The 24170-nt window shown below is 42.6% G+C and overlaps 1 protein-coding gene across 11 annotated transcripts in view; it reads right to left on the bottom strand.

Moving 5' to 3' along the window:
• CCDC171 (coiled-coil domain containing 171) overlaps positions 1 to 24170 on the bottom strand; it is a 247239-nt gene that overhangs the window by 207801 nt on the left and 15268 nt on the right. For 7 of the 11 annotated variants that reach the window (XM_084834547.1, XM_084834545.1, XM_084834549.1 and 4 more), the window contains exons 2-4: positions 20167 to 20293; positions 16851 to 17025; positions 13625 to 13815 (exon numbers count right to left, since the gene is read on the bottom strand). In XM_084834547.1, the coding sequence (XP_084690673.1) occupies positions 13625 to 13815; positions 16851 to 17025; positions 20167 to 20250 (450 nt within the window). In that variant the 5' untranslated portion in view covers positions 20251 to 20293. Of the gene's footprint in view, positions 1 to 12245; positions 12378 to 13624; positions 13816 to 16850; positions 17026 to 20166; positions 20297 to 24170 lie in introns of those variants that run through there. The other 4 variants (XM_084834548.1, XM_084834544.1, XM_084834552.1 and 1 more) reach the window with 3 other exon arrangements.

Here is a 24170-nt window from a genome sequence, read left to right as displayed (position 1 = left end):
ACAGGAAATGTCCCCAAAACATGGTTCTTGGAGGTAAGGACCATGGAAAAGACCTGCTTTCAGATTCCTCAAACAATTCAAGCACATGCAGTAAGTGTCACATCCATTCCAAAGGTCCGTACTCCTCGTTTCTGCAGTCCTAATCACAGTTACTTGGAATTATGTTCCATTGAAGCAATAAGGCTTCTAGGTAAATCTGTTTTGGATAGAGGTGTTTAACTTGAATGTTTTCCATAACACTTCAGGAACATCATGTTACCTTTGAGGCCAAGGGACTCAAAGAAATTGTAATGTTTAAATGTTCCAAGTTCATATTTGTAACAGATTTACACAATATTTCCAAGTAAGGAGCAACGGGTCTGAAGATTCTTCTGTCCACAATACAGTAATTCCTTATGTATGTATTTATTACATTTATATCCTACCTTCCCTTCACAGACTTCAAGGCAGTGTATATGCTCCTCTCCCCACCCCAAGTTATCCTCATAAGAACCCTATGAGGTAGGTTAGGCTGAGAGATGTCAACTGATCCAAGGTCATCCATGAACTTCATGGCTGAGAGAGATTTGAACCTGGGTCTTTCCAGTCCTAGCCCAACACTCTAACTACTATACCACACTGGCTCTCTTATTACTTGTGACTGTTTAATTTATTATAGATCAACTACACCATGCAGTTTTCCTTTTCATGGACCATGCCCTCCTCTCAGTATATGTGAGGTCAAGGTTTTCGTTAATAAAAACAAACTGCAAAGCCTTGTAAATCAGAATGAGAAGTTTGAGTTTAGGCTTTCTTTTCCATAAACCATTAATAGTTTTACTAGTCACAGACCACACCTTTTTTAGATAACAGTTGTGTTGGGGGCAGGGAGGAGGAAGGTGGTGCTCTAAAGATGTTCTAACCCCGAAAGACCTCCGGGGGGGGGGGGTAGGCAGTTGGAAATGTACAAATACAACTGCCACCCCAGAATGAGGATGGCTGACATAGTACAGAATCTGGAAAAGCTTTAAAATTAACAACAAAAGCACTCGAGACTAAAGATTTTCAGATCTGCAGCTTCTGGTCGCAACGTATTTACAATCAATTTAGAAAACGGAATACTGCACATTGGTTATTAGTTTAACAGTGTGCTCAGCGTGCTCCTTCGCTACACCAGTAAAACAACCTCCGCAGGGCATGCATTTACTGCTGTTGCTTAACTGCCCAATACAATGCTTTCTCCATCATTAATTTCTAAACATGTTGGTCTTGTTTTAGCACAGATGTATATTGCTCCTCTGTGAGGGGAGGAAATATATATAATTAGCTCGTTTGCCTGATAAGAATTCAGCAGCAAGATCAGGGTATTTAAAGCAGCACTTACAACTATCAGTTTAGTTCTCCCTGCAGCCCTGGTTTGCAAGTCTTAATCTCAGACTCGAGGTAGCTGAAGGAAAGGTTATTGCGGGGTCACAGCCCCCCAAAATCAATCTAGTCAAAGAACACAAAATTACTACTCTGCCTACAATGTTATGACAACTGGTGCTCTGATCCTGTCACTGTTGTCAGCTTGATTTAATAGTGCAGGCAAGCTTGACCCCTGCTTCCTGTTCTAACAGTAGGATGTCTTTGTCTAGTACCAAAGAGGCCTATCCAATCATGCAGGCCTTTCCCATTCCTGCAATTACCCAGAACGAAGATGGATTGCACCTACCCTATTTTAGAGTGCTGCATTCCTCAAGTTTCTGTATGAACCAGGTAACCACACTTATTGACTTAAAATTCTCATACCCTGCTGGTCTTCCAAAAGGAGCACTGAGCAGCTTACAATATTAATAAAACACGTACCAATAAAAAAACCACAAAATCATACTTCCATACTAAAAGGAGTTCTGGGGCTTTCCCAGAAGAGCGGTCTCAGAAGGCGATGCTGGGGAACTTTTGTTCCACGCCACGGTTGTTAGCCTGTGCGGTGCTGCAAGGTTCATTTACATGAAACTGCTGGGTGAAGTCATCTGGAGGTTTGGGCTGAAGTATGCAGATGACACTCAGCTCTATCTCTCATGTCCATCTATACATCCCAGGAGGCTGTTGAACTCGTCTGGAGGCTGTTTTGGGATGGATGAGGATAACCAAACTGAAACTTAATCCAGACAAGACAGAGGTACGGTGGGTTGGGAAACCAACTGCTTTGGATGGAGGTAGTCAACTCATCTTAGATGGGGTTGAACTCCCCTTAAAAGACCAAGTGCACAGTCTGGGAGTCCTCCTGGACTCTGTGTTAACAGGGAAGCCAGATGGCTACAGTGTCCAAGAGTGCATTTTACCAGCTTAGGCTGGTATGCCAACTGAGGCCCTATCTGGAGAGGACGGACCTTGCCTAAGTTATCCATGCGCCAGTAACATCCAGGCTGGATTACTGTAAGGTGCTCTTCCTGGGGTTGTCTTTGATGTTGATTCAGAAACTTCAGCTGAGTCCAGAATGCAGCCATCTGAGCTTCAGTGGGGGCGAGGTAATTTGACTACATAACACCTGTACTGTGCCAGCTGCACTAGTTACCAGTGTGTTTCAGAGCCCAATTAAAAGTATTAGCTTTGACCTTTCAATCCTTAAACAGTTTGGGACCAAGCTACTTAAGCACTGCCTTCACCCATATCAGCCTGCCCACACTTTAAGATGAACAAGAGAAGCCCTTCTCATTTGCCCACTTCTAAGAGTAGTTAGGTGGGTGATACTACAAGACAGGGCCTTTTCCGCAGTCACCCCACACCTCTGGAATAAGTTGCCATTGGGGGTCCACCAGGCCCCATTATTACAGGCTAAGAAGGCGCTGAAAACCCCTGATTATGTTTTATTGTACTGGGTTGTAGCTGCAGTTGTCTGTTTTATTTTATGCTGTTATTTGCTGTTTTTTAGAAGGTTTGCTGCTGGTGCTAGTTTTATTGTGTTTTTACTATTTTTAATTGTGTTTTTACTGCTTTAATACCACATCGGTTGTTATTATGTGTTTACTGTCATACGCCGCCTTGGGTGGGCTCCTACCCCGAAAGGTGGCTAAGAAATATTTTAAATAACTAAACAAATAATAAAACTATTAAAATACAGCAATTATAATCTGACCTAAAACACCAAAACTGACAAATCAGGAGCCAAATGCTTGTGTAAACTCTTTAACTTCCATTTAAAAATAGTCATAGTGGGGGCTAATGGCACCTCTCCTGGCAAGGAGTTCTATATATGGGAGGCCGACACTGATCATGCCCTCTCTCAAGTCCCCACCCTCCTTCACCTCCTTTATTGGTGGGAGGGACTATGAACAAAGCATCTCCTGCACATCCAAGAACCTGAGTCGGTTGAGCTCACCCATTCGCCCCACTCTAATTGACCTTTTCCTCCCTCCCTTTCTCCCAACCCTCTCCCTCTCTAACAGACAGTGAAATCTTCACACACCCACACTCCGTCCCTTTGCTCTTCTGTCTGTGTGAGCATTGAGCCAGGAAGCTGCAGTAAACTACAGCTACTTGCTATGTCCAAGCTGGGAAATATGGTTAATGGCTTCCAACATCAGTGAGATGTCCAAAGAGGCTGAGAACAATTTTTCTTAAAAAAAAAAAAAGTTCCATTTTAAAAATACAAAAACAAAACATCATCCTCTCCAACTTTATTATACTAGCTGTTTGCCTTGATCATTTTCAGAAAATCTGTTACAAAAGTTACAATAAAATCTAATGTGCAAACTCTATCTTAAAAATTCTGTATAAACATTTATTTTACCCAGTATAATAAAATCCTAGCTGAAACTAAAAAGATCTGTTATCATATCAGACTGCCCTACACCAGAGGTGAGCAGAAGGTAAATCTCCAGAAGTTTTGGACTTCAACTCCCAGAAGTCCCAGCCAGCATGGCCAGGAATGCAGAGAGTTGAAGTCCAAGACATTTGGAGATCTGTTGTCTCCCCACCCCTGCCCTGCACTAACGATTCTGATCCATTTATTTTGCCCAAAGCTTCATAGCAGCCAAAGCAAACAAAGCTGTTCTAAAAGTCCCAAAAGTGGGAAGTCTTCCAGTAAAAACCAGATTGTTTCCTGATCAGAAAAGGTAGTTAATTTAAATGAAAGGATTTCCAAGCATTTCTTCTTTGGTCAGTCATATAATAAAACAAAAAAGTAGAAAATACCAGGGGCGGGGTTGAAGCAGTAGATAACCCAATTTAAAGGAAATCAAGAGAGGAATAAATACTCAAGATTCAGTCATATCATAGGCAGGCCAAGCTAAAGCAGTTTTGATATTGCCAGACAAGCACAGCTACTTGCCTAAAATGGCAAGAGGCTGTTGACTTATATAAGACCAACTATCATTGTTTAAATATTTATTTGCTTAAAGCATGTTTACCCCCCAAACATTGAGCAGAGCCAACTCCTTTGCAATTCTGTATACACTAGCATAGGTATATCTCATATAGCATATATGAGAAATTTGTTTCAGCTCATTTTTTAACAAGATTTATCCAGTTCTCACCTTCTAGACTGAACACAGACTCGGACACAATCTCAAAATCTGTACATTTCCGACCTTGCACTGTGATTTGCAAATCCCCCCCAAAATGCATTCTACAGTGTGCACACATTTGAAAAACACACGTGAAAAAGGCGTACATTTGCAAAATGTGCACAAATAAGCGAGTCAATGGGAGAACGATGCGCACATTTCAAAGATGAGCACAATTAATGCAAACATCTGAAAAAATACGCACGAAAATATGCGTGGATTTTCATGCGAAACAAAGAAACTAAGCTCACAATCTGATATGGGCTCGAGTAGGAACAAGCCTTGAGATGGAATTTGGAGAACTTCGGCGAGCTCAAGTTTTGCCGATTCACACATCTTTAAGGAGGCGTTTCAGGAGGCGAGTGCTAACGTGCAAAGCCGTGAGCAGCAGATGATAAACGGCACTTCAGTCCATCACCAATATCAGTTTATTTATATAATGCTTATTAGCAGCACTTCGAAAACAGAAATAAATGCTTAAGGAAGTATATATCAGCAGTGCCCAAGCTGCCCACATGCCATCTGTGCCTTAGGAAACTGTCTGTAAAGAACCAGAGCCCTTTCCTTTAAAACTAAGGTTTTAAGGGAAACCTTAGTCTTTAGGCCATTTTGCTTGCATCTCAAGGCTGTGAGACCCAGGGAGTAGTAAGCAGCTTCTCTATGGCACCTCATCTCTCTCTACCCCATATACTAAAATTAGGTCAGAATGGCATGACAGATCATATAGATCCTTGGACTTCTAGAATCTGTTGGTGGGGTGCGGGGTTGTACAAAGTCATACTGTATAGCCAACACAGATGTAATTTGTAATTTCCCCTAACTTTTAATTTCCCCTGTCTCACATAAAGAGTGTTTCAGTTCAAAACAAATGGTGGAAAGGAAAAGGGGGTGGGGGAGTATTTATACTAGAAATTGCTGTACTGCAAGAACAAAAAATGTTATTTTCACACATGCTGTAAATAGGGTGCAGGGAAAAATCACTTTCTTCTTTAGATGTCAATATGGAAATTCTTGGGTTACATAATAATTTACAACAGCAGTGAACTACCCTGGAATATGCTTAACCAAATGTAGACCATATATAATGGAAGGCCTAAATTAATAGTTATGGCTGCTGGCCATCCATTCGTTAGGGAGATTGTTTATTAATAGCTCAAGGTGTCTGGCTGAAGTTTTCTCAATAAGAGGTAACAATTGAGAGTTTTCTGTCCTGACCTCCCCTGACTAAAGACAGGAGATGATGTAAGATGTGCATGTGAAAGAACTGAAGACATTTTTGGGGGGACACAGACAGAACCAGATGTAGAGCTGAGAGGTGGCAGAAAGCTGGAAGTACCTTGGGTACAGGGTGCTTCTTTTCAGAAATTTGATGTGAGGTACTAAGAGTGTGGCACCTACCATGTGCCTTTACTTATGCTCTCCTTGTATATTTGTAAATAAAGCAAATATTACAAGAACACTATACCCTAGTTCACATATAACACTCACCCATTATTTATTTATTTAACCCATGAGCTGTTGAATTCTGGGTTGTTGTGATGTGTGAACCCAGCCATGCTAATAAATCATAGTTTGTTAACCACAAACAATCCAGAAAGAAAACTCATGGTTTGTTGTTGGGTTGTGTACTACAGATTGTTTAAACTATGGGGTGTCATTACATGTGAACCCAGAACCACGGGTTGTTTCACGTGGCTACAGAGGTAGCAGGCAAGAGCAGTTAAAAAAACCCATCTGCTCTACATCTAGGAACTACAGTGCCACAAAGACATTTATGATACAGGGAGGGAGTGGGTAAAGGAAAAAGGAAACAAACAACCCAGGAGTTGAGAAAACAAACCACGGTTTATTCAGTCATCTGCCATACAAACCATGGGTAAGGCAACAAACCATGGATTAAACATGGGTTAAATAAACCATGGGTTAACACTATGTGTGAACCAGGTCTATGGAGCACTTCACACAAACAAACCATGGGCTGTCAGGAACGAGCAGAAGAGAGCAGATGCCTATAGCATGGCAGCCACTTCCAGTTTTAATCGACAACCTATGATCGGCACATTTGTAGGTTGCTGAGCATGACATATGAATTCAGACTGATGGATTGTTTAGCCCCTAAACAACCCATTGGTCCAGGTTTGCACGTCATGCTCAAAAACCTATTAACAAATCGATTGTACATTGTGTAAAAGCAGAGGTGGCAGCATGTTTGCTCTCTCCTGCTTCTTCACTATAACCCATGTGTTGTTTAAACCATGGGCTGTCATTATATGCAAATCAGGTTAATAAGTCTCCAATGTTCTCCCCTCCAATCCAGGGTAGCGCTGCCCCTAGAACTTTTCCTCAACTGAAGAAGCGGGGGGGATGCATAACATATTAAGCTAATCCTAAACATTCAGCTCCCTCCATAAAAATGCTATAGAATCCACAACAACTATAGGATATAAAAGCACCCCCAGACACCATTGGCTAAGGAGGATTTTTACCATTTTCTTTCTCATGTGAGGTAATTTTAATAACCATAGGGCAAAATCCACAGGAAAACTGGGCATGCAAGATCTCAAATGTGCTGGGGCTGCTAACAAATATGAATTTAGCAAACCTTTATTTTCAGGCTAGCCAAACTTGCTGAAGCTTTCAAATACTCCAGATCCATGAGAGTTTCACTGCAAACCAGTTAAATAAACCACTGACTCTTTCTACTAGCATCAGAAACAGGACATGAATCCAGTGAATTAGGCAGAGGTACACCGGAGACTCAATTTGTTAGAACAGCTTTCTGTTCAGAAAAATAGAAAGATTATAGTAAATCTTCTAACAGCATATTCCTTACAAGATCATCACAAGGAGCACTTAGCAAATATACCATATTAGGAAGTCAAACTCTGCTCCTAAATAAAAAGGACATAGCTGGGCTATGTTCCTTTATCAAACCAAAACAGGGGTTGGGGGTGGTGGGAAGAGGTATGGTATTACTCAAAGAATCATGCAGTAAATGGCTTTAGATACCATAATGCATATATGTGGGCACAAGCTTGCAATCTAATTCCTGCAGAACAAGATATTTAATGTTTCAGTTTTTTAAAAAGCTTCTATATTTAAATGTTTGTTTTTGAAGTTTAGCATTTACAAGTGATAGTAAATGACTGGCACCCTGGTCCTCTACATTTCCACAGGGGTGGCAGCCTTATGATGTACTGAGAAGACCCCACTGTGTGTCCTCTTGTCTGATGTTGTCAGCATGGTAGCAGTAAAACCCAAACCTTTCTCGACTGTAGCACAAGTCCTTTGGAAACCCCCTGCCACCTGGGAAGCCCTACTGGCTCCCTCCCTCCTGGCTTTTAAAAAACTGGGGAGAAACTTTCTATTCAGAAAGGCCTTTGGCTCTCAGGTGGGATTTTAGGATCTCTGTGACCACACCGCTCTTGTCAAGTAGGTTGGTTTTAATAGATGATGCCGATCTGTGGTTTGATGGGTGGTTTTATATTCTGGTGGTTATTTCATATCATAAGCTGACAGTCCAGGATAAACTAATAAATGGATTATAAATAAAACAAGCAAACGTATTGTTCAGTCGTTCAGTCGTGTCCGACTCTTCGTGACCCCATGGACCATAGCACGCCAGGCCTTCCTGTCCTGCGCTCTCCCCCGGAGCGTGCTCAAGTCCATATTCATTGCATCAGTGATGCTATCCAGCCATCTCATCCTCTGCCGTCCCCTTATCCTTTTGCCTTCAGTCTTTCCCAGCATCAGGGTCTTTTCCAGGGAGTTTTCTCTTCGTATTAGGTGGCCAAAATATTTGAGCTTCAGCTTCAGTATCTGTCCTTCCAATGAGCAGTCAGGGTTGATTTCCTTTAGGACTGACTGATTTGACCTCCGTGCAGTCCAGGGGACTCGTAAGAGCCTTCTCCAGCACCACAGTTCGAAAGCATCAATTCTTCGGCGCTCAGCCTTCCTTATAGTCCAGCTCCCACAGCCATACATTACTACTGGGAAAACCATAGCTTTGATTAGACGGACCTTTGTCAGCAAGGTGATGTCTCTGCTTCTGACTATGCTGTCTAGGTTTGCCACAGCTTTCCTCCCAAGGAGCAAGCGTCTTTTAATTTCATGGCTACAGTCACCGTCTGTGGTGATCTTGGAGCCCAAGATAATAAAATCTGTCACTGCTTCGATTTCTTACCCTTCTATATGCCAGGAAGTGATGGGGCCAGATGCCATGATCTTCGTTTTTTTAATGTTGAGTTTCAAACCATCTTTTCAACTCTCCTATTTCACCCTCAACAAGAGGCTCTTTAGAACCTCTTCACTTTCTGCCATTAGGGTGGTATCATCTGCGTATCTGAGGTTGTTGATAATTCTCCCGGCAATCTTAATTCCTCCATTTCTTCTAAGGGATTCTTGCCCACAGTAGTAGATACGATGGTCACCTGAATTAAATTCGCCCATGCTTGTCCATTTTAGTTCGCTGATTCCCAAGATGTCGATGTTCAATCTTGCCATCTCATGTTTGACCACCTCCAGCTTACCTTGATTCAGTGATCTGACATTCCAGGTTCCGAAACACTATTGTTCTTTACAACATTGGATTTTCTTTTCACCATCAGACACATCCACAGCTGAGTGTCCTTTCGGCTTTGGCCCAGCCGCTTCACTCTTTCTGGCTCTACTTGGAAATTCCCTCTGCTCTTCCCCAGTAGTATATTGGACACCTTCCGACCTGAGGAGCTCATCTTCCGGCGTCATATCTTTTAGCTTTGTGATATGTTCCTTGGGGTTTTCTTGGCAAGAATAGTGGAGTGGGTTGCCATTTCCTTCTCCATTGGACCACATTTTGTCAGAACTCTCTGCCATGACCTGTCCGTCTGGGGTGGCCCTGCACGGCGTAGCTTATGGCTTCACTGAGTTATGCAAGCCCCTTCGCCACAACAAGGCAGTGATCCATGAAGGGGAAGCAAACATATACCCACATCCAAGTCCTATTCTCAGTGCTGCTTGTAAATAGTGCCCCTTTATTCATGGGTATCTCTGGACTGAGGCCAATGTATTTTTGCATTAAATAAGTAACTTATAAAATTAATCACAATGGGTTGCATCCAGTACTGTCCGTCCACCAGCAGAAGAGACACTGCTGATGGAACGCATCCCCCCGCCAGCCCCCTGCATATCCCCCCCAAAGTTACTGCAGAGGGTTTGGGGACCCTCTGGAGAAGATTGGGGAGTGGATACAGGGGAGAAGGAAGGAAGGAAGGAAGGAAGGAAGGAAGGAAGGAAGGAAGGAAAGGTAAATCTCACTGTGTACGCAGAAGTCTTTTTGTGTGATGTTGGATGGAGCCCAATGCTTTTAGTCATCTTTTGTAAGTTTGCAGGGGGCACAGGAGAGCTGGTGGAAAGCATGTAACTTTGAAGTCAGATTGTAAGTGTGACACAATCACTGGTGCACAGGCAGCAGTATATTGTAACTAGGTGTGAAGACTCTAATCCAGTGAAGTAAAATGAATGCTAGAATGCCAGTTTGTTGCCATGCATCCAGAGACGGTGCACACAGCAGACTTATGCAGTATGTTCTTACTAAAATGGGCAACAGCTACTTCTAAAATGGGGAATTCCAGTTTCTAGTGGGTACAGCACCCTGAAACAAGGCAGAAGTAAGAAGTTTAATAATAACAGCACCAAAAATAATAATTAAGAATTGTATTTAAGATGTTTTTATAAATGGTAAATAGCACACACATGGACATACAGGAGTAGAGAAATCAATCACAATATGACATGGTAGTATTCAAAAGGCAAGATGAAAGTGGTATGAAACAATGGTCTGGTTTGGATGATCATATCTCAGTTAATAAACTGAAATATGAATAAACGTCTTGACTGCAAATGCAGCCTCTTTGCTGTTCCCTTCCACAGAGAGCAAACAAACCAGGAACTCTTCAGTTAACCAGTTCCTGTTTCTTCCAAACTAGGAAACAATGGCTTCATATCCTGGTTAGTTCCAAAGCTGGTAATTATAGTACCCTACTTCAGATGAAATGGTAAATTATAGTTAATTGAAGATGTCTTGGTTGGAGGGAAGAGACTGTGTGCATGGCCAAGAGGCTTGTTCATATTTCCAGCTATTAAACTGAGATCTGATCATCTGAACATAGCCATTATTATGAATTTGAAATATCAGAATGATGTTTTTATAGCAGAGGGAGACTTAAAAATGTTAAGATGTTTTAATACGGTATTTTATTCTTTTATTCCTTTTATCTTGTTGTTCACCGCTCTGAAATCTTTAATGTGTATATAAATATTGTAAATAAATAAAATAAATAAAAATAAGATGCAGTTCAGTTTTTCCACAGTCCAACCAAGCTATGCTAAAATAATTGGATTTAAACGTTTTATTCTCACAATTTCAATAGAACTAAAGAAAAGGATAGCTCCAAATTGTGTGTGTTTAACTGACTTGCAGAACCAGGTGTTAAAAGTAGATGTTAAGATCTACCATGTAATGCTGTGCTGTTAGCCACAAGGTGATGCTGTTGTATTTGTTACAGATCCTCCAATGGCAATCTTCCTTTATATAAGAAAGCACTAAGCAAACAAGAACCACGGGGGAGACCCACACTGCAGCATCTGCTTGAAAACATGGAGGATTAATTATCCTAATTTCATAGAAACAACTCTTCAGGTGGTTCAAGGTTGCATTTATGTCTCTTACAGAATACTTCCAAGCCTAAACCCCAACGATTTTCTAACTAACATTTGCATGTCACAGTCGATGTCTGCTTTCAAGAGCAATATTAAGGGACCCAGTCTGCAATTTGATTGTTCATGTACAAAAGGAGACAAGCATTTTCAGAGTACTCACAAACACATAACACAGGAGGCTCTGAAACTGAATAGTCCACATTTGTCATTTTTTGATGTGCAGTTAAATCTGACTGCTAAAGAATTCAGCATTCATACTCATGCCACAGGAAAGCATAAAGAGAAACAGCTAAAGAAACCCACACCAATTTCAGCCAGTGTTCAATCAACACTGGTATCTAGATCTGGAAGGTATCCAAGTAAAAACATGAAGACAAGGGAGCCAATCAAAGTATAGGCTGATGCCTGCAGGACAATATGGCTGCCCCTTCCAAAATAAAAAGAGTAGGGGGAATAGCAGCCATTACGGCCTATCCCATTCTCTGGGCCAGTTTACACGATCAAAATAAGCCACGGTGGCTTATTTAAATCACAGCATGTGCCGAGCACGTGCAGAGCATGATTTCCATAATCACTGCCCAGGCACAGCATATCATGTCGTCGGAACCCAGGCGGCATGGCTTACTGGACGGGGGAAACAATCCTCCAATAGTTTATGGGCTGTTGTAGAGTTATTGGAGCGTTGTTTCCCCCTCCAACAAGCCATGCTGCCCAGGTTCACACAACATGACAAGCTGGGCCCAGGCAACGATTATGAAAATTGTGCCATGCATGCGCCCGGCACATGCCACAATTTAAGTAAGCCACAGTGGCTTATTTTGATTGTGCAAACCAGGTCTAAGTTTCAAGAGACATCAGCTTTCAATTTCAGCTTCCAATAGAGTGATTCCAACAACCCCTGAAGGGCTAAAGCTCACATTAATAGCTACTACCTTTATTTAATACTACCTTTAACTTATAATATAGACACAGCTACTTTTAGTAAGCAGTACTGTTATTTAATGTGACAAAGGATACCTGCAACAAAAACTCGAGTTCATTTCTTTCTCCTTTCCACCGCTCTGCCTGACACCTAATCTCCTCTGCTGTCACCTCCCTGATCTCTGACTCTATCAGGCTCTTCTGCTCCTTGTAGCATTCCTTGGTCTCCTTGATACAGATACAGATTGACTTTAATAAAATCAGAGGTGCTATATATCAAAAATGTTGCAATTGAAACTACCAGTCAGAAATTATGTCACATATAATTTTGATTCTGGTTTCCTAATTTATGAACAGTAAGAGCCAATTCACACAAGACTATTTTCCTTCACAGAAATCACTCACTGTGCATTCAGTGTATAAAGCTTGGTGTCTGAGTGAATAGGCCTTATGTTAAGTCCAGATACACAGGCCACATACTGACAATGTGTGTGCGCCTTCCTCCTCTGGCATGGAGGGCACAAGAACAGCTTCTACTTCTGCTAAGCAGAACCCTTTAATTTGCCATTGTATCTGAATGAAGCAAACCACAGTTTGTTCAAACCACTTTGCCTGCCAACTAGGACTGTAAACTACAGCGCCATTCATGCTAGCCCCACCCAACTCTGTGATTTAGTGCTGCCTCCCCGCTCCCTTGACAAGCTATCAAACCTTGGTTTCAACAGGGCTTCTACCGGGGCAAAAGTTTTAAGACTACAAAGGTAAGAGACTCTAGATTTGGAGAAAGAAATGACACGCTACAAAATAAAAAAGGAATACTTTCAACATTGGTTCAGTTTACACTGAACAGTTTTTGTTGTGGCAATCTTTCTATAAAGAAAAAAGATATTTCAGCCAGTCTCTCAGCCTAACCTACCACTGAATTGTGAGGATAAAACAGCAGAGATGGGGGGTGGGGGGGAGACTATACATTCCACCATGAGCTCCTTGGAAGAAGCTTGGGATGAGAATGGGAGCTTATGTGGAACCACCTTTGTAAGAATTAGTGCCTGAGTTTGCTTTTTTCCCTTCTCCTTTCTGCACCCTTTTTCAACTGGGTCTTTTCGATTGTAAGCCTGGGGGGCAGGGACTATCTTATTACTGATCTTTGTAAGCTGCTATGGGAGCCTTTTTCTGCTGAAGGATGAGGTGAAAGTGCTTTTAAACAGTGGAGGCTGGTGGCTCCAATGTCAGTAGGATGGTGAATCCGCTCCGGGTTTTAGTTAGAACCAGTCAGAACTCTAAAGGAACATTCCAAGGTGCTCTGCACCTTTGATAGGTCCTTTAGAATTCTGACTGTTTCTGACTGAAACCTGGAGCGGATTCACTGTCCACTGACATCGAAGCCACCAGATTCCACTGCTTTTAAGGATTACAAAGTAATAAGTGTAACATTCTATATTCTCCCAGTACTTACAACTTGAATAAAGACAAACCTTTAAAATATTGTCCAGTTTAGTCCTCTCCTTTAAAAGTAACTCATATTCGCTGTTGCAGGTATTGATAATGAGGTCCTTTTCTGATACGTCACTCATAAGCCTTTGCTGTTTTTCCTCCCATTGCTGCTTAGCTAAGTGATAGGTTCTTTCTGTCTCATTCAACTTCTGCTGGAAAGCTCTGATCGTTGCTATTGGGAAAAGAAACAAGGCGATGTGCTAGCTGAACTTAAGTACTATTAAAATATTATTAAAACAAGCACAAGGTTTTTTCTTTCTTCTACCTGAACATATAAAAAAGGAACAAAAGGACAGCAATACTCTGGAGCAGCAGATTTCTTACAATTTGCATTTTTGTACTGAATTATTACAAATAAAGAAATTGATACAAGAACCCACCCAAATAAGTTTTCCCATTTATACCAAAGAGGCACAACAAAAGACAGGGAGGGTAGATGGATAAAAAAACTGTGTATGATTAAGGGTTTAGACAGCACTATATAGCACAACATATTAAGCCAAACTGACATCAAACTGGTAAACAATTAAAATTACTCACCTACAAAATTACTAATAGCCTACTTGCTCGCAAACATAGCCTAAAAGAAAAGAAGAGCCCAGTTTGGTACAACTCCCCTGACTGGTCTCTTGAAAAGCCTTCTTGAACCCTCTTTAAGTCACAGCACTTTAAAAAATAAAAACAGAAAAGCACCCCCTCTAAATGTTGTGGAGAAGCTCTGTGAGCAGCAAGCATACCTCCAGGTGGCAAGCATGGGAAAACTATCCAAAAGTTACTTGGATCATTTCAAGAGGGATAGCCATGTTTGTCTCTTGCAGCCGAAATAACTAAGGTGGCAATCCTATGCGGATTGCCGGCAGCCTCCAAACTCGGGGGCTGTCAACTATCTAATGCAGGGTGGGACGAGAGCAAAGGCGAACAAGTTCGCCTCTGCGATCAAGCCATCCTGCATTTCTGCCAGACAGGCAATTTTGCCTGTCTAGCAGTAGCACCTTGGAGGGGGAGGGAATGTGGCTGGGGCAGCCCTACGATATAGCGTATCATAGCTGCCCCGGTCTCTTCCCCTCCCTGCCCCTGGGTATGCTCTGTTTTCCCTGTCTCAGTGCTCCATTTTCCAAGTGCAGAGAAGTAGCCAGTGCAGTTCTCTCTGCACCGCCTATGAGGGGGAGAGGGAAGGGAGCCCGCCAGGAAACCGAACTATCGTATGCCCTCCCCCCCGCCCCCAGACACTGTCTGGGGGGCATAGGATTGCTCAATAAGAGTCTTGTAACATCTCATCAGATTGCAGCTGATGGACAGTACCCATGAAAGCTTGTACCAGAATAAATTTGTTAGTCATTAGCCTATGTGTGCCACAAGACTCCCCTCCTACAGAGTCTCTTTTCCCTCACACTTTCATTTTATCTATAAAAAGGCAGACAAGGAATAGTCTACATTAAGTGATTTTCAGGCAGCTTCTTGTTGTCTCTGTCTGAAGTATCTGATAGGCGATAAAAGAAACTCCACAATTTAAGAACAAGCATGAACAAAAATAGTGACATTTTGTCCAAAGTGAGAAATTCCCATGTAAGATATAACAATGAGAGTCAGGATTATATACACGTTGTTATTCATACAGCACCATCAATGAACATGGATCTTTATACCGTTTCATGAGCAAAAACAGATAGGTCCCTGCCCAAGGACGTTACAACCTAAATTTGACAGCTGGAAAGGCAACAGAGGGAGAGACAAGAGTAGCCATACCTTTTACATTTTTGCCCTAAGTCAAAGGTTCTGTGACTGTGATGTGCTGAAAACAGTAACCATGATTACTTCTATACACACAGTTCTACTGTGAAATTACAGGAAGTGCCCTAGGCTTCATTTCATTACATTTTATGACAACCATCATGTGCATGAATGCATCTTCAGATGCAGGGACTTGAATTATATTTCAAATTATTTAAAATTATGTAATAAAGAAAAAGGACTTTCAAAAAGAAACAATTAATAAATCAAGAAGGGAAAAGATAAATGAAGTGTCACAACCCAAGCACCTGCCTGAGGAGAATAAAGAGAGAAGGAGCCCACACGCCCACAGGGGAACCCTCTAGACAGTGTGTCTCGACATACCACAGAGCAGCAACCCCAAGCAGCAACCCCAAGCAATCAATTAAACCCCAATCAATCAATCAATTGATTGATTGCAACCCCAAGCAATCAATCAATTCAAGCAATCAATCAAAGCAGCAACCCCAAGCAATCAAATAGAGAAAGGGAGAAGTCTCTAAGCAACTGGAGAAAAAATATTAATTAAGCTACAACCTAGGAGAAACTAGGAGCAAAGTACTCAGGATTCAGCACTGGTTACCGCTTCTAATTTGGAAACTATATTTTAGGCATATTCCCACAGTTGCCAAAAAGCCAAAAGCTTTCCACCTGAATATTTCCACATAGAAAGCTTTTGTATGCAATGTTAAAAGGTGGCTTGAAAGGAATTGTAATACTTAAAAAAAACTTTTTAGAATGTTGTGGTGTGTGTGTGTGTGTGTGCGCGTGTGTGTGTGTGTGTGAGAGAGAGATGGGGGAGGGGGAGGGGGAGGGGGAGGGGGGGAGAGAGAGAGAGAGAGATCAAATGTCAGATCTGATTCTAAAGAGTTTCTATGTGGTATTTATGCAGCTTCTGAGATATGAATGCAAACAGAATTCTAAGTCCATAATCAAAGATGTATGATAACTCACTTTCACCAACCCTCATGCTTTTAGTGGTGAAGCGGGGTTGGAGTCACTTATTTCTAGAAAGGCCACAACATTAGGGATTGTAAAGCATATAAGCAGAGAATATAAAAACTGAGAAAAAATATAAACAAAAAAGATGAACAGTATAAGAAACATTATAAAGTTATGTAGCTAAGATGTGATATCCAATGGGATTCTACTTTTGCCTCACACCAGAGAGGAATGTTGGGTGGGCTAACAGAACCTCTCTCACTGCTTTGAAAGGCACATGCAGAGTATTCAGTTAAAATCTGACAATTCTAGATGTTAGTCATTTTATTTACCTTAAGTAGCAGGGTATGTAGAATGTGAAGGAAGAGTCAGGAGGCACAGATAGAAGCAATAACTCCACAATGTGATCAATAGAACCAAGACACTGTATCAGCTTATATGACAAAGGCTATTTCCTACCACAGGTCATTATTTAGTCTGGGTTTGGAATCTTACCTTGAAGATGTTCAGCGTGTTTGTTTGCTTCACATAATTTGTCTTCTGATGAGTACCGTTCCAGACCAACTTCTTTCCTTGCAACAGCAAGGTCATATTCCAGGCTTTGTCGAACAGCCTCACCCTTCTCAACTTCTGCTCGCAACTTTGCAATCTGACTTTCATAGTTTGATAGCTGTAAAAGGAACAGGTTAGTCAAACTATAAATAACTTCGCAAATATTCAAGAAACACACTATTTAAAAGACAATTTAAAAACCATTTTACAATCAGAAGATGACCCAGTTCTGATGTAATGGCAATTCCTGGGTTGTTTAAACCAGGAATTGTGGTGGCCAAGTGGGAGCTAATGAGCACACTGCCTCCAGTGCACTTGTGGTTCCCGCTTTCAATTAATAACTCAGGAATGCCCATTTTTAACACACTGGCTACTTCACACGTAATGGCAATTCTTGGCTTGTCTAATCCAGGAATTTCCATGGCTGAGCGAGAGAATGTGCTGCCTCTTGTGCACTTGTCATTTCCACTTTAAATCAACAATCCAGGAATGCTCCACTCCCGGGTTGTTATCATGACATCCATACCCACGAACTCTGAGCTGTTTAGGGATTTAACAACCTGGAGTTAACCTAACAACAAACCATGGGTGATTGTTTTGTTAAGTCTGCATTGTTCCTAGGTTTGGACGTCACAATAACAATCCAGGAATGGGGCATTCCTAGATTGTTGATTGAAAGTGGAAGCAACGAGCACACAAGAGGCAGCACTCTCACTCAGCCATGGCAATTCCTAGATTAAACAACCCAGGAATTGCCATTACGTGTGAAGCAGCCGATGTGTCAAAAGCTATGAGGAAATCCAGTTCAAAAGAAGTTTGATCTATTTTTATGAGGCTAAAGTACCTGAACACTATTAAAATACTAGCAATGCCCTCATAAAAAATGCTTGATAAATCAGATAATAAATCTACCATAGGATGTCAATGAAAACAACAACATTAGTATATTCACTATTATCTAACTTTAGGGCACAATCCTATGGATTGTGCACTGGGTACTCATAAGCCAACGAACTCAGAGGCTTATGAGTAACCTGTGCAGAGAGAATGGTGTCCTGTGTCTCCCCTGCTGCATTTTAGGTGGATGAGCGATTTCACCTGTCTAGTGGAGACTTCAGGGATGGGGAGGGAAGGAGTCTGGGGCAGCAACAGGTAAAGACATAAGCCAGCTGCCTTAGTCTCCTCCCCTCCGTACCCCCAGGAACACCTCCTTTCCACTGTATCCACACTCTGTTTATCAAGTATGGAGAGGCAGCCGGCACACTTCACTCCGTACCAGCTACAAGGGGGAGGGGAGTTTCCTGGCTCCGAGATCGAAGCCCTGTCTTCGAGCATGAAGCCAAAAAACCAAAAAATCCTGTGGTCCTCAGACAATGTCCATGGGATTGCTCCCTGACAGAAAATAGAAACATGAAAGAGATATTTCTCTTGATCCATTTCTTACCAGAAAGGTGAGATCACCCTGTCCGCACAATCTATCAAGTAACAAGCTAAGGAATAGAAATATTCCATACTAAAAGAAAGAATAGCAACACAGCAGCTACTTGGCAATGACAAAAGTCATTCAAAACTTCTTCTGCAGGAAGGAAGAATTCAGCTAGAATCCCTCAGCTATAACTGGAACTGTAATGGGAAAAGTTAATCTCTAAAGACCAAGCTAGATGTGAGAAATGGATGTTGTTCGAATGATTGAACAGCCCATCGTGTCTTAAGTAAGTCATGGTGGGCTCCACCGCGTGCCGGCAGCCATTCTGAATATTCAAGCCACGTCTTGTCATGTTGTCCGAACCCAACAACAGACCATGTGCTATGCAAGGGTTGTTTAAACCTGGCGTTACCCATAGTCCCAGGTTTCAGATGACATGACAACCCACAGCTTGAATATTCAAAAACCGCCTAGTATGATCCATGGCTCACCATGGCTTAAACAAGCGACTGTGGACAGGTGATAGGATGAACTAGGACAATGAATCAGTGCCAGCGCCAGGCTTTTGAGGGCCTTCACATTTCTAGGTGGGGATTGATAATGATCAGGATCACAGCAGGAGTGGAAGGGGAATTTCACCTTTTCTTCCCCTGAAGTGCTACTGAGGAAAATCTGAAGCTGCTATTTTCATTTGGAGGAAATCCCCCATTGGTGTTCTACCTACTGAGCTATGTTCCCTCTCCCAAGTAGCCCAATTAGCAGGACAAAGGGACAAGAGGATCAAGTACATTACCTGTCTATTTGAACAAATAGCATAGGCAATTCTTTCCTCCTACAACAGGATGCCAAACCCAAGATCTTCTTCCCCAAAGTCAACACACAGAGAAACAGTGGAAGAGCACATGGTTTGCATGCAAAAGGTCCCAAGTTCAATCCCCAGTATCTCCAGATAGGGCTAGGAAAGAATCCTGCCTGAAACCCTGCAGAGCTACTGCCAGTCAGTGTCGACAATACTGGGCTAGATGGACCCATGGTCTGATTCAGTATAAGGGAGCTTCCTATGCTCCTACAATCCCCAGCCCCCTCCAACTTCCAACAGAAAATAGATCGTAATCAAGTTGGAAGCCATGGCAAGGATCCAAAGAACCATGTAACTAGCTCCATGTGGCCTAGGGAACTTTGTGCTTATGTTTCTTTAACAGCACCACTATCATCCTTTGGGAAGGGAAACTCCCTTTGACACCGGAGGAGCTTTCAGAAATAAGATTGTGATGAATGGCATGGGGATCAACTATTCAAAGAAGAAGGAAATCAAAGTCTCAGTGGGCATGCCCAAACCTGTAGGCTCGACTGAAGTAACTATTCAGTTCAATGCCCATGCCAGCTGCTCACCACACGTTAAGGGAAGCAGTGATGGACAAATTAAATAAAATTTAAAAAAAATAAAAAAATAATCTCTACAACAAATGTTGCTATGTCTTTGTTGTCCTGCTTAAAAAAAAAGGGCAGACAGGGAAAAGCCACAAGGGAAAAGAAAATTTTGGGGTTGCATAATGAATCCCTTTGCACTGCCCGCTTTCCTATTCATCAAGGACTGTACCTGTTCATGTGCCACCGCACTCACTGCAATGAGAAGAGCAGGTTTTATAAAACATCAATGGTTAACCCAATTATTTATTCATAAAAAAACAACAATGAAGCTCCCATATATTTTCACAAACATTTCTTGACATAGATACGGGGCAGTGGAGTGTGGAGTGACACTGGGCAAAGCCAAGTCATACAGCAAGATGAACACGTTATATGAAGAAGTTCTGCAGCTGAAGTACTTACCTCTGCATTATGTTTAGCAGTTATATCCAATTTCTCTTTCTTGGCTTGATGGAGCTTTCTTCTCAGATCTTCCTTAGTTTCCATTTCAAGCTCACTGCGATTATGTGGAAATGTCTTTCCAGAGTGCCTGCTTCAAAACACAAGAACTTAAGACTACCAGAAGTTTAGTAGCTTCAGTACAGCAAAGGATCCAATCAGCCTCCACAAACTTCTTTCTCCCCTTCCACTTTAATTTCTCCTAAATAGCTGTAGGACTCAAATAATCCCAAAAGGAGGGTTAGGACTAAGAAACTAAGCCAAGGACTAAGCCAAGAAAGTTAGTTAAGTTAGGACTAAGCCAAGAAAGAGCCAGTGTGGTGTAGTGGCAAGAGTGTTGGACTAGGAGCTGGGAGATCCAGGTTCTAGTCCCCACTCGGCCATGGAAGCTCACTGGGTGACTTTGGGCCAGCCAGACTCTCAGCCCAACCCAACTCACAGGGTTGTTGTTGTGAGGATGAAATGGAGAGGAGGAGGATAATGTAAGCCGCCTTGGGTTCCTTGCAAGAGGAAAAAAGGCGGGGTATAAATGCAATAAATAAATAAATAAATAAATAAGGACTATGTGGCGTCATGATCGAGAAACTGCTGGGGCTTTCAAATAGGTTCTACAGTTTTAAAAAAGCTAGAAAAAGCCCTCAGTGACCTCACCTCATAAAGTTCATTTAAGTACATGCAATCCTTACAAACCCTCCACAGCCTCCTAAATTCCTCTGAAGTACTACCTCTCTGAAAGGAGCCACTTGGCTTAGAGAATTCTCTCTACCCCTCACCCCCACGCACATTTCCAATCACCATTCTTCTTTTCTTCTTCCCTCCCCTATCCTGTTCTTTCTTTCTCCCCTTTATTCTATGCAGAGCATATCTTGGCGAATTCTTAAAGAGAATTCTCTTCGATGGGCAAGAAAAGTTCTGAACTGTATTTGACTTTATACAAACAGACAAGAGGGTTGGTTTTTCTCCTTCTCACTCAAGCCTTTGAGAAAAGTGGGTTCACATGGATGCAGAGAAACAAATCTGGGGCTGTTTTGTTTGTCAGTTGCCATTATCCAGCAATAGGAAGGGCTGTAGCTCAGTGGTAGAGCAGATGCTTGGCATGCAGAAGGTCCCAGGTTCAATCCCCAGCATCCCCAAGTAGGGCTAGGAAAGAATCCTGCCTGAAATCCTGGTAGGGATGGGGGAGAATTTCTCCCCGAAACTTTGGGGGGCCGAGTGCCAACGTGTTCGGCCCCCCGAAGTAGTTTCGGGGAGAAATTCTCCGCACCCCCCCTGCCCCCCGCACCCCCCCCCCCGGGACGGGACTTACCTTTCCCAAATGTCCCTCCCAGCAGCGGGTCCCGGTGGCGGTTCGTCAGGTCTTTGTCAGGGGCGGGGGCGGCAGCCGGTCTTTCGACCGGCTGCCGCCGCCGCCATTCCAATAAAAGTAAAAAAAAACAAAAACGCCCCCGTGATAGGCTACGTGATGATTAACGTAGCCTATCACGGCTGACTTTGCAGATCACGGGGGCATTGTTTTTTTAAAAAACTTTTTATTTCGCGGCCGGGCGAGGCAAGGTGCCTCCTCCCCGGCCTGAATTTCGGCCGGGCGAGGCGGGAAGCCTCCCCCCCGGCCTGAATTTCGGCCGGGCGAGGCGGGAAGCCTCCCCCCCCCCGGCCTGAACTTCGGGGGGAGCAGCGAAGCGCCTCCCCCCCACCGTGAACAAGCTGCGAGACCAGATAAGTGGCTTTCGTGCACTCCTAAATCCTGGAGAGCCGCTGCTGCCAGTCAGTGTCAACAATACTGCGCTACATGGACCCAGGGTCTGACTCAGTACAAGGCAGCTTCCTATGTTCCTCTGAACAGAAAGCTTTAATAAAAAAAAGGAGTTTTTGGTTTGTTTTTAAGTGAAGGGAAGATAAATATTGCTAATTTATGCAATCCTATGTATGCCTACTGAGAAGTCCCATTATGTTTAATGACGCCTACCCTCAGGAAAGTGTGCACAGGGTTCCAGCGCAAGTTACTTTTGCAGGGAGGTTTGCACCTTGATATTCTGTATGGAGTTGTGAGCATAGTACTGCAGGCGTAATACAGTGCCTACCCAATCCTGTCTAATGAATTGACTACCCTTTCAGCTCAGTCCTATGCATGTTTTGTAATTTGTGGGTGGGGTGGGGTGGGGGGGTTGCATGAACTCTAACTTCAGTGGTGAGGGAAAGGCACTTCGTGCATGCTCAGAGTTTCTCCATAACTTAGCCCTAGTTTTGAAAACAGACTCATTGGCAGAATCCTGGTGAAGTCTTGGCACAAATGAAGTTATGGGGAGGGAGATACAAGGAGAGCTTGTGCATAACAAGGAGGAGGTAGAGAGGAGTTGTACAAAACAAGACATCTGTTTTTATGAAGAGTTGCTGGAGGATGGTAGGATGAGGAGGGATGGTTGCATGGAGGGGAATAGAATTGGTAGGGGGAGAATGTAAGTGCTCAGTGGTGAAACACAAACATTCTGCACATGCTCAGAGGCACTCTCTATTTAAGAACATAAAAAGAGCCATGCTGCATCAGACCAAGGTCCATCTAGTCCAGCATTCTGTTCACCCAGTGGCCAACCAGATGCCCATGGGAAAACCCACAAGCAGGACATGAGTGCTGTATCACCTTCCCACCCATGTTCCCCTGTTGCTAACTTTGGTGAAATGTAAATAAATTATAGTAATTCTAAATTAGAATGCATGTATATCCTTCAGAAACTTTGCAGGTTTCTTGCCTAGGGACACCTCTAATGACCTGTGCATTTTCTTACAAATTTACCCAAAAACTATTGGGGAAGGGGTGAATGGAAGGGAAAGCAAATCACTCCCTCCCCCAAACTGGAGAACTCCCCTTCCACGTGAACTGCTGCACCTATCCTTCTGAAACTTTGCTGGTTTCTTACTTCGGGACAACTGTAGGCTGTCTGTAATTTTCAGAACAATGATCCACAAGGAACAAAGCGAGGTAAGTATGTCTTCTTTTGGAGACCTCAAAATGTCAAGGCCACCCTTGCACAAAAACCCTTCTGGCTATCATTCTGAAATTTGGCAGACATGATCTCCTCTGATGGGGCAATGAATCCTGAAATTTTTATCCAATTCTTCCAAGGAATAAAAAAATGTTAATGGCAGTTCCCTTTAAAAGAAAATATAAACCCTGCACCTATTTTTCTGACATTGGACAGGTGTAATCCTCTTCTAGGGAGCTACTATGCCTGAAATTATCCAGTTCTGACTAAGAGAAAAAAGTTACACTTTTTTTCTAATTTCCCATGGTAGTCAACAGAAAGCATAAAGACTCATTTTCGAAACATTGACTCAGGTTTGGTGCTGAGCTGAAGTGGTCTGACTACAAATTGGCCAGAGCAGAAGTGGGATGTTTTCCAAAATGGTGAATCGGGGTCTGAGTTGAAGCAGGACGGGGAGATCTGTGCACACTTCTTATGTATGTATGTAATCTATACCCACACACAAGCACACTGCATGCATGCACCACACACACACATATTAGACATGTGCTTAGACTTGTATATATGTGTGTGTGTGTGTGTGTGTGTGTGTGTGTATGTGTGTGTGTATTTGTGTTATGGGCCTGTGCCCGGATCTTTTAAGACCATAGCAACACCCCTGGCTACATAACCCCTGAATTCAGACATTGTAGGTTAATCATGAGTAAAATAACCCATAGTTAACCTAATTTTAAGTTAACTGTGGGTTGTTTAACCCAAGATTAACTTATAGTGTCCAGGTTCGGACATCATGTAGCAACCCCCAATCGGCTATCAAGGGTTGAATATTCAAACGACCACAGAACACACCTAGCATGTGTCACAGCAAATAGTGAGTTAATTAATTAACTCACGATTTGCCACCATTGCCTGTGCATTACGTCAATGTGTGCACCAGACACAACTCATTCACAGTAAGCCAGGATTATCCAGAATTTTAGCTTACTG

Source organism: Heloderma suspectum, chromosome 2 (genome assembly GCF_057233095.1).
Source record: "Heloderma suspectum isolate Gila_16-S chromosome 2, 16-S_ref, whole genome shotgun sequence".
Classification (NCBI taxonomy): domain Eukaryota; kingdom Metazoa; phylum Chordata; class Lepidosauria; order Squamata; family Helodermatidae; genus Heloderma; species Heloderma suspectum.
This window is presented reverse-complemented; position numbering and strand designations above follow the sequence as displayed.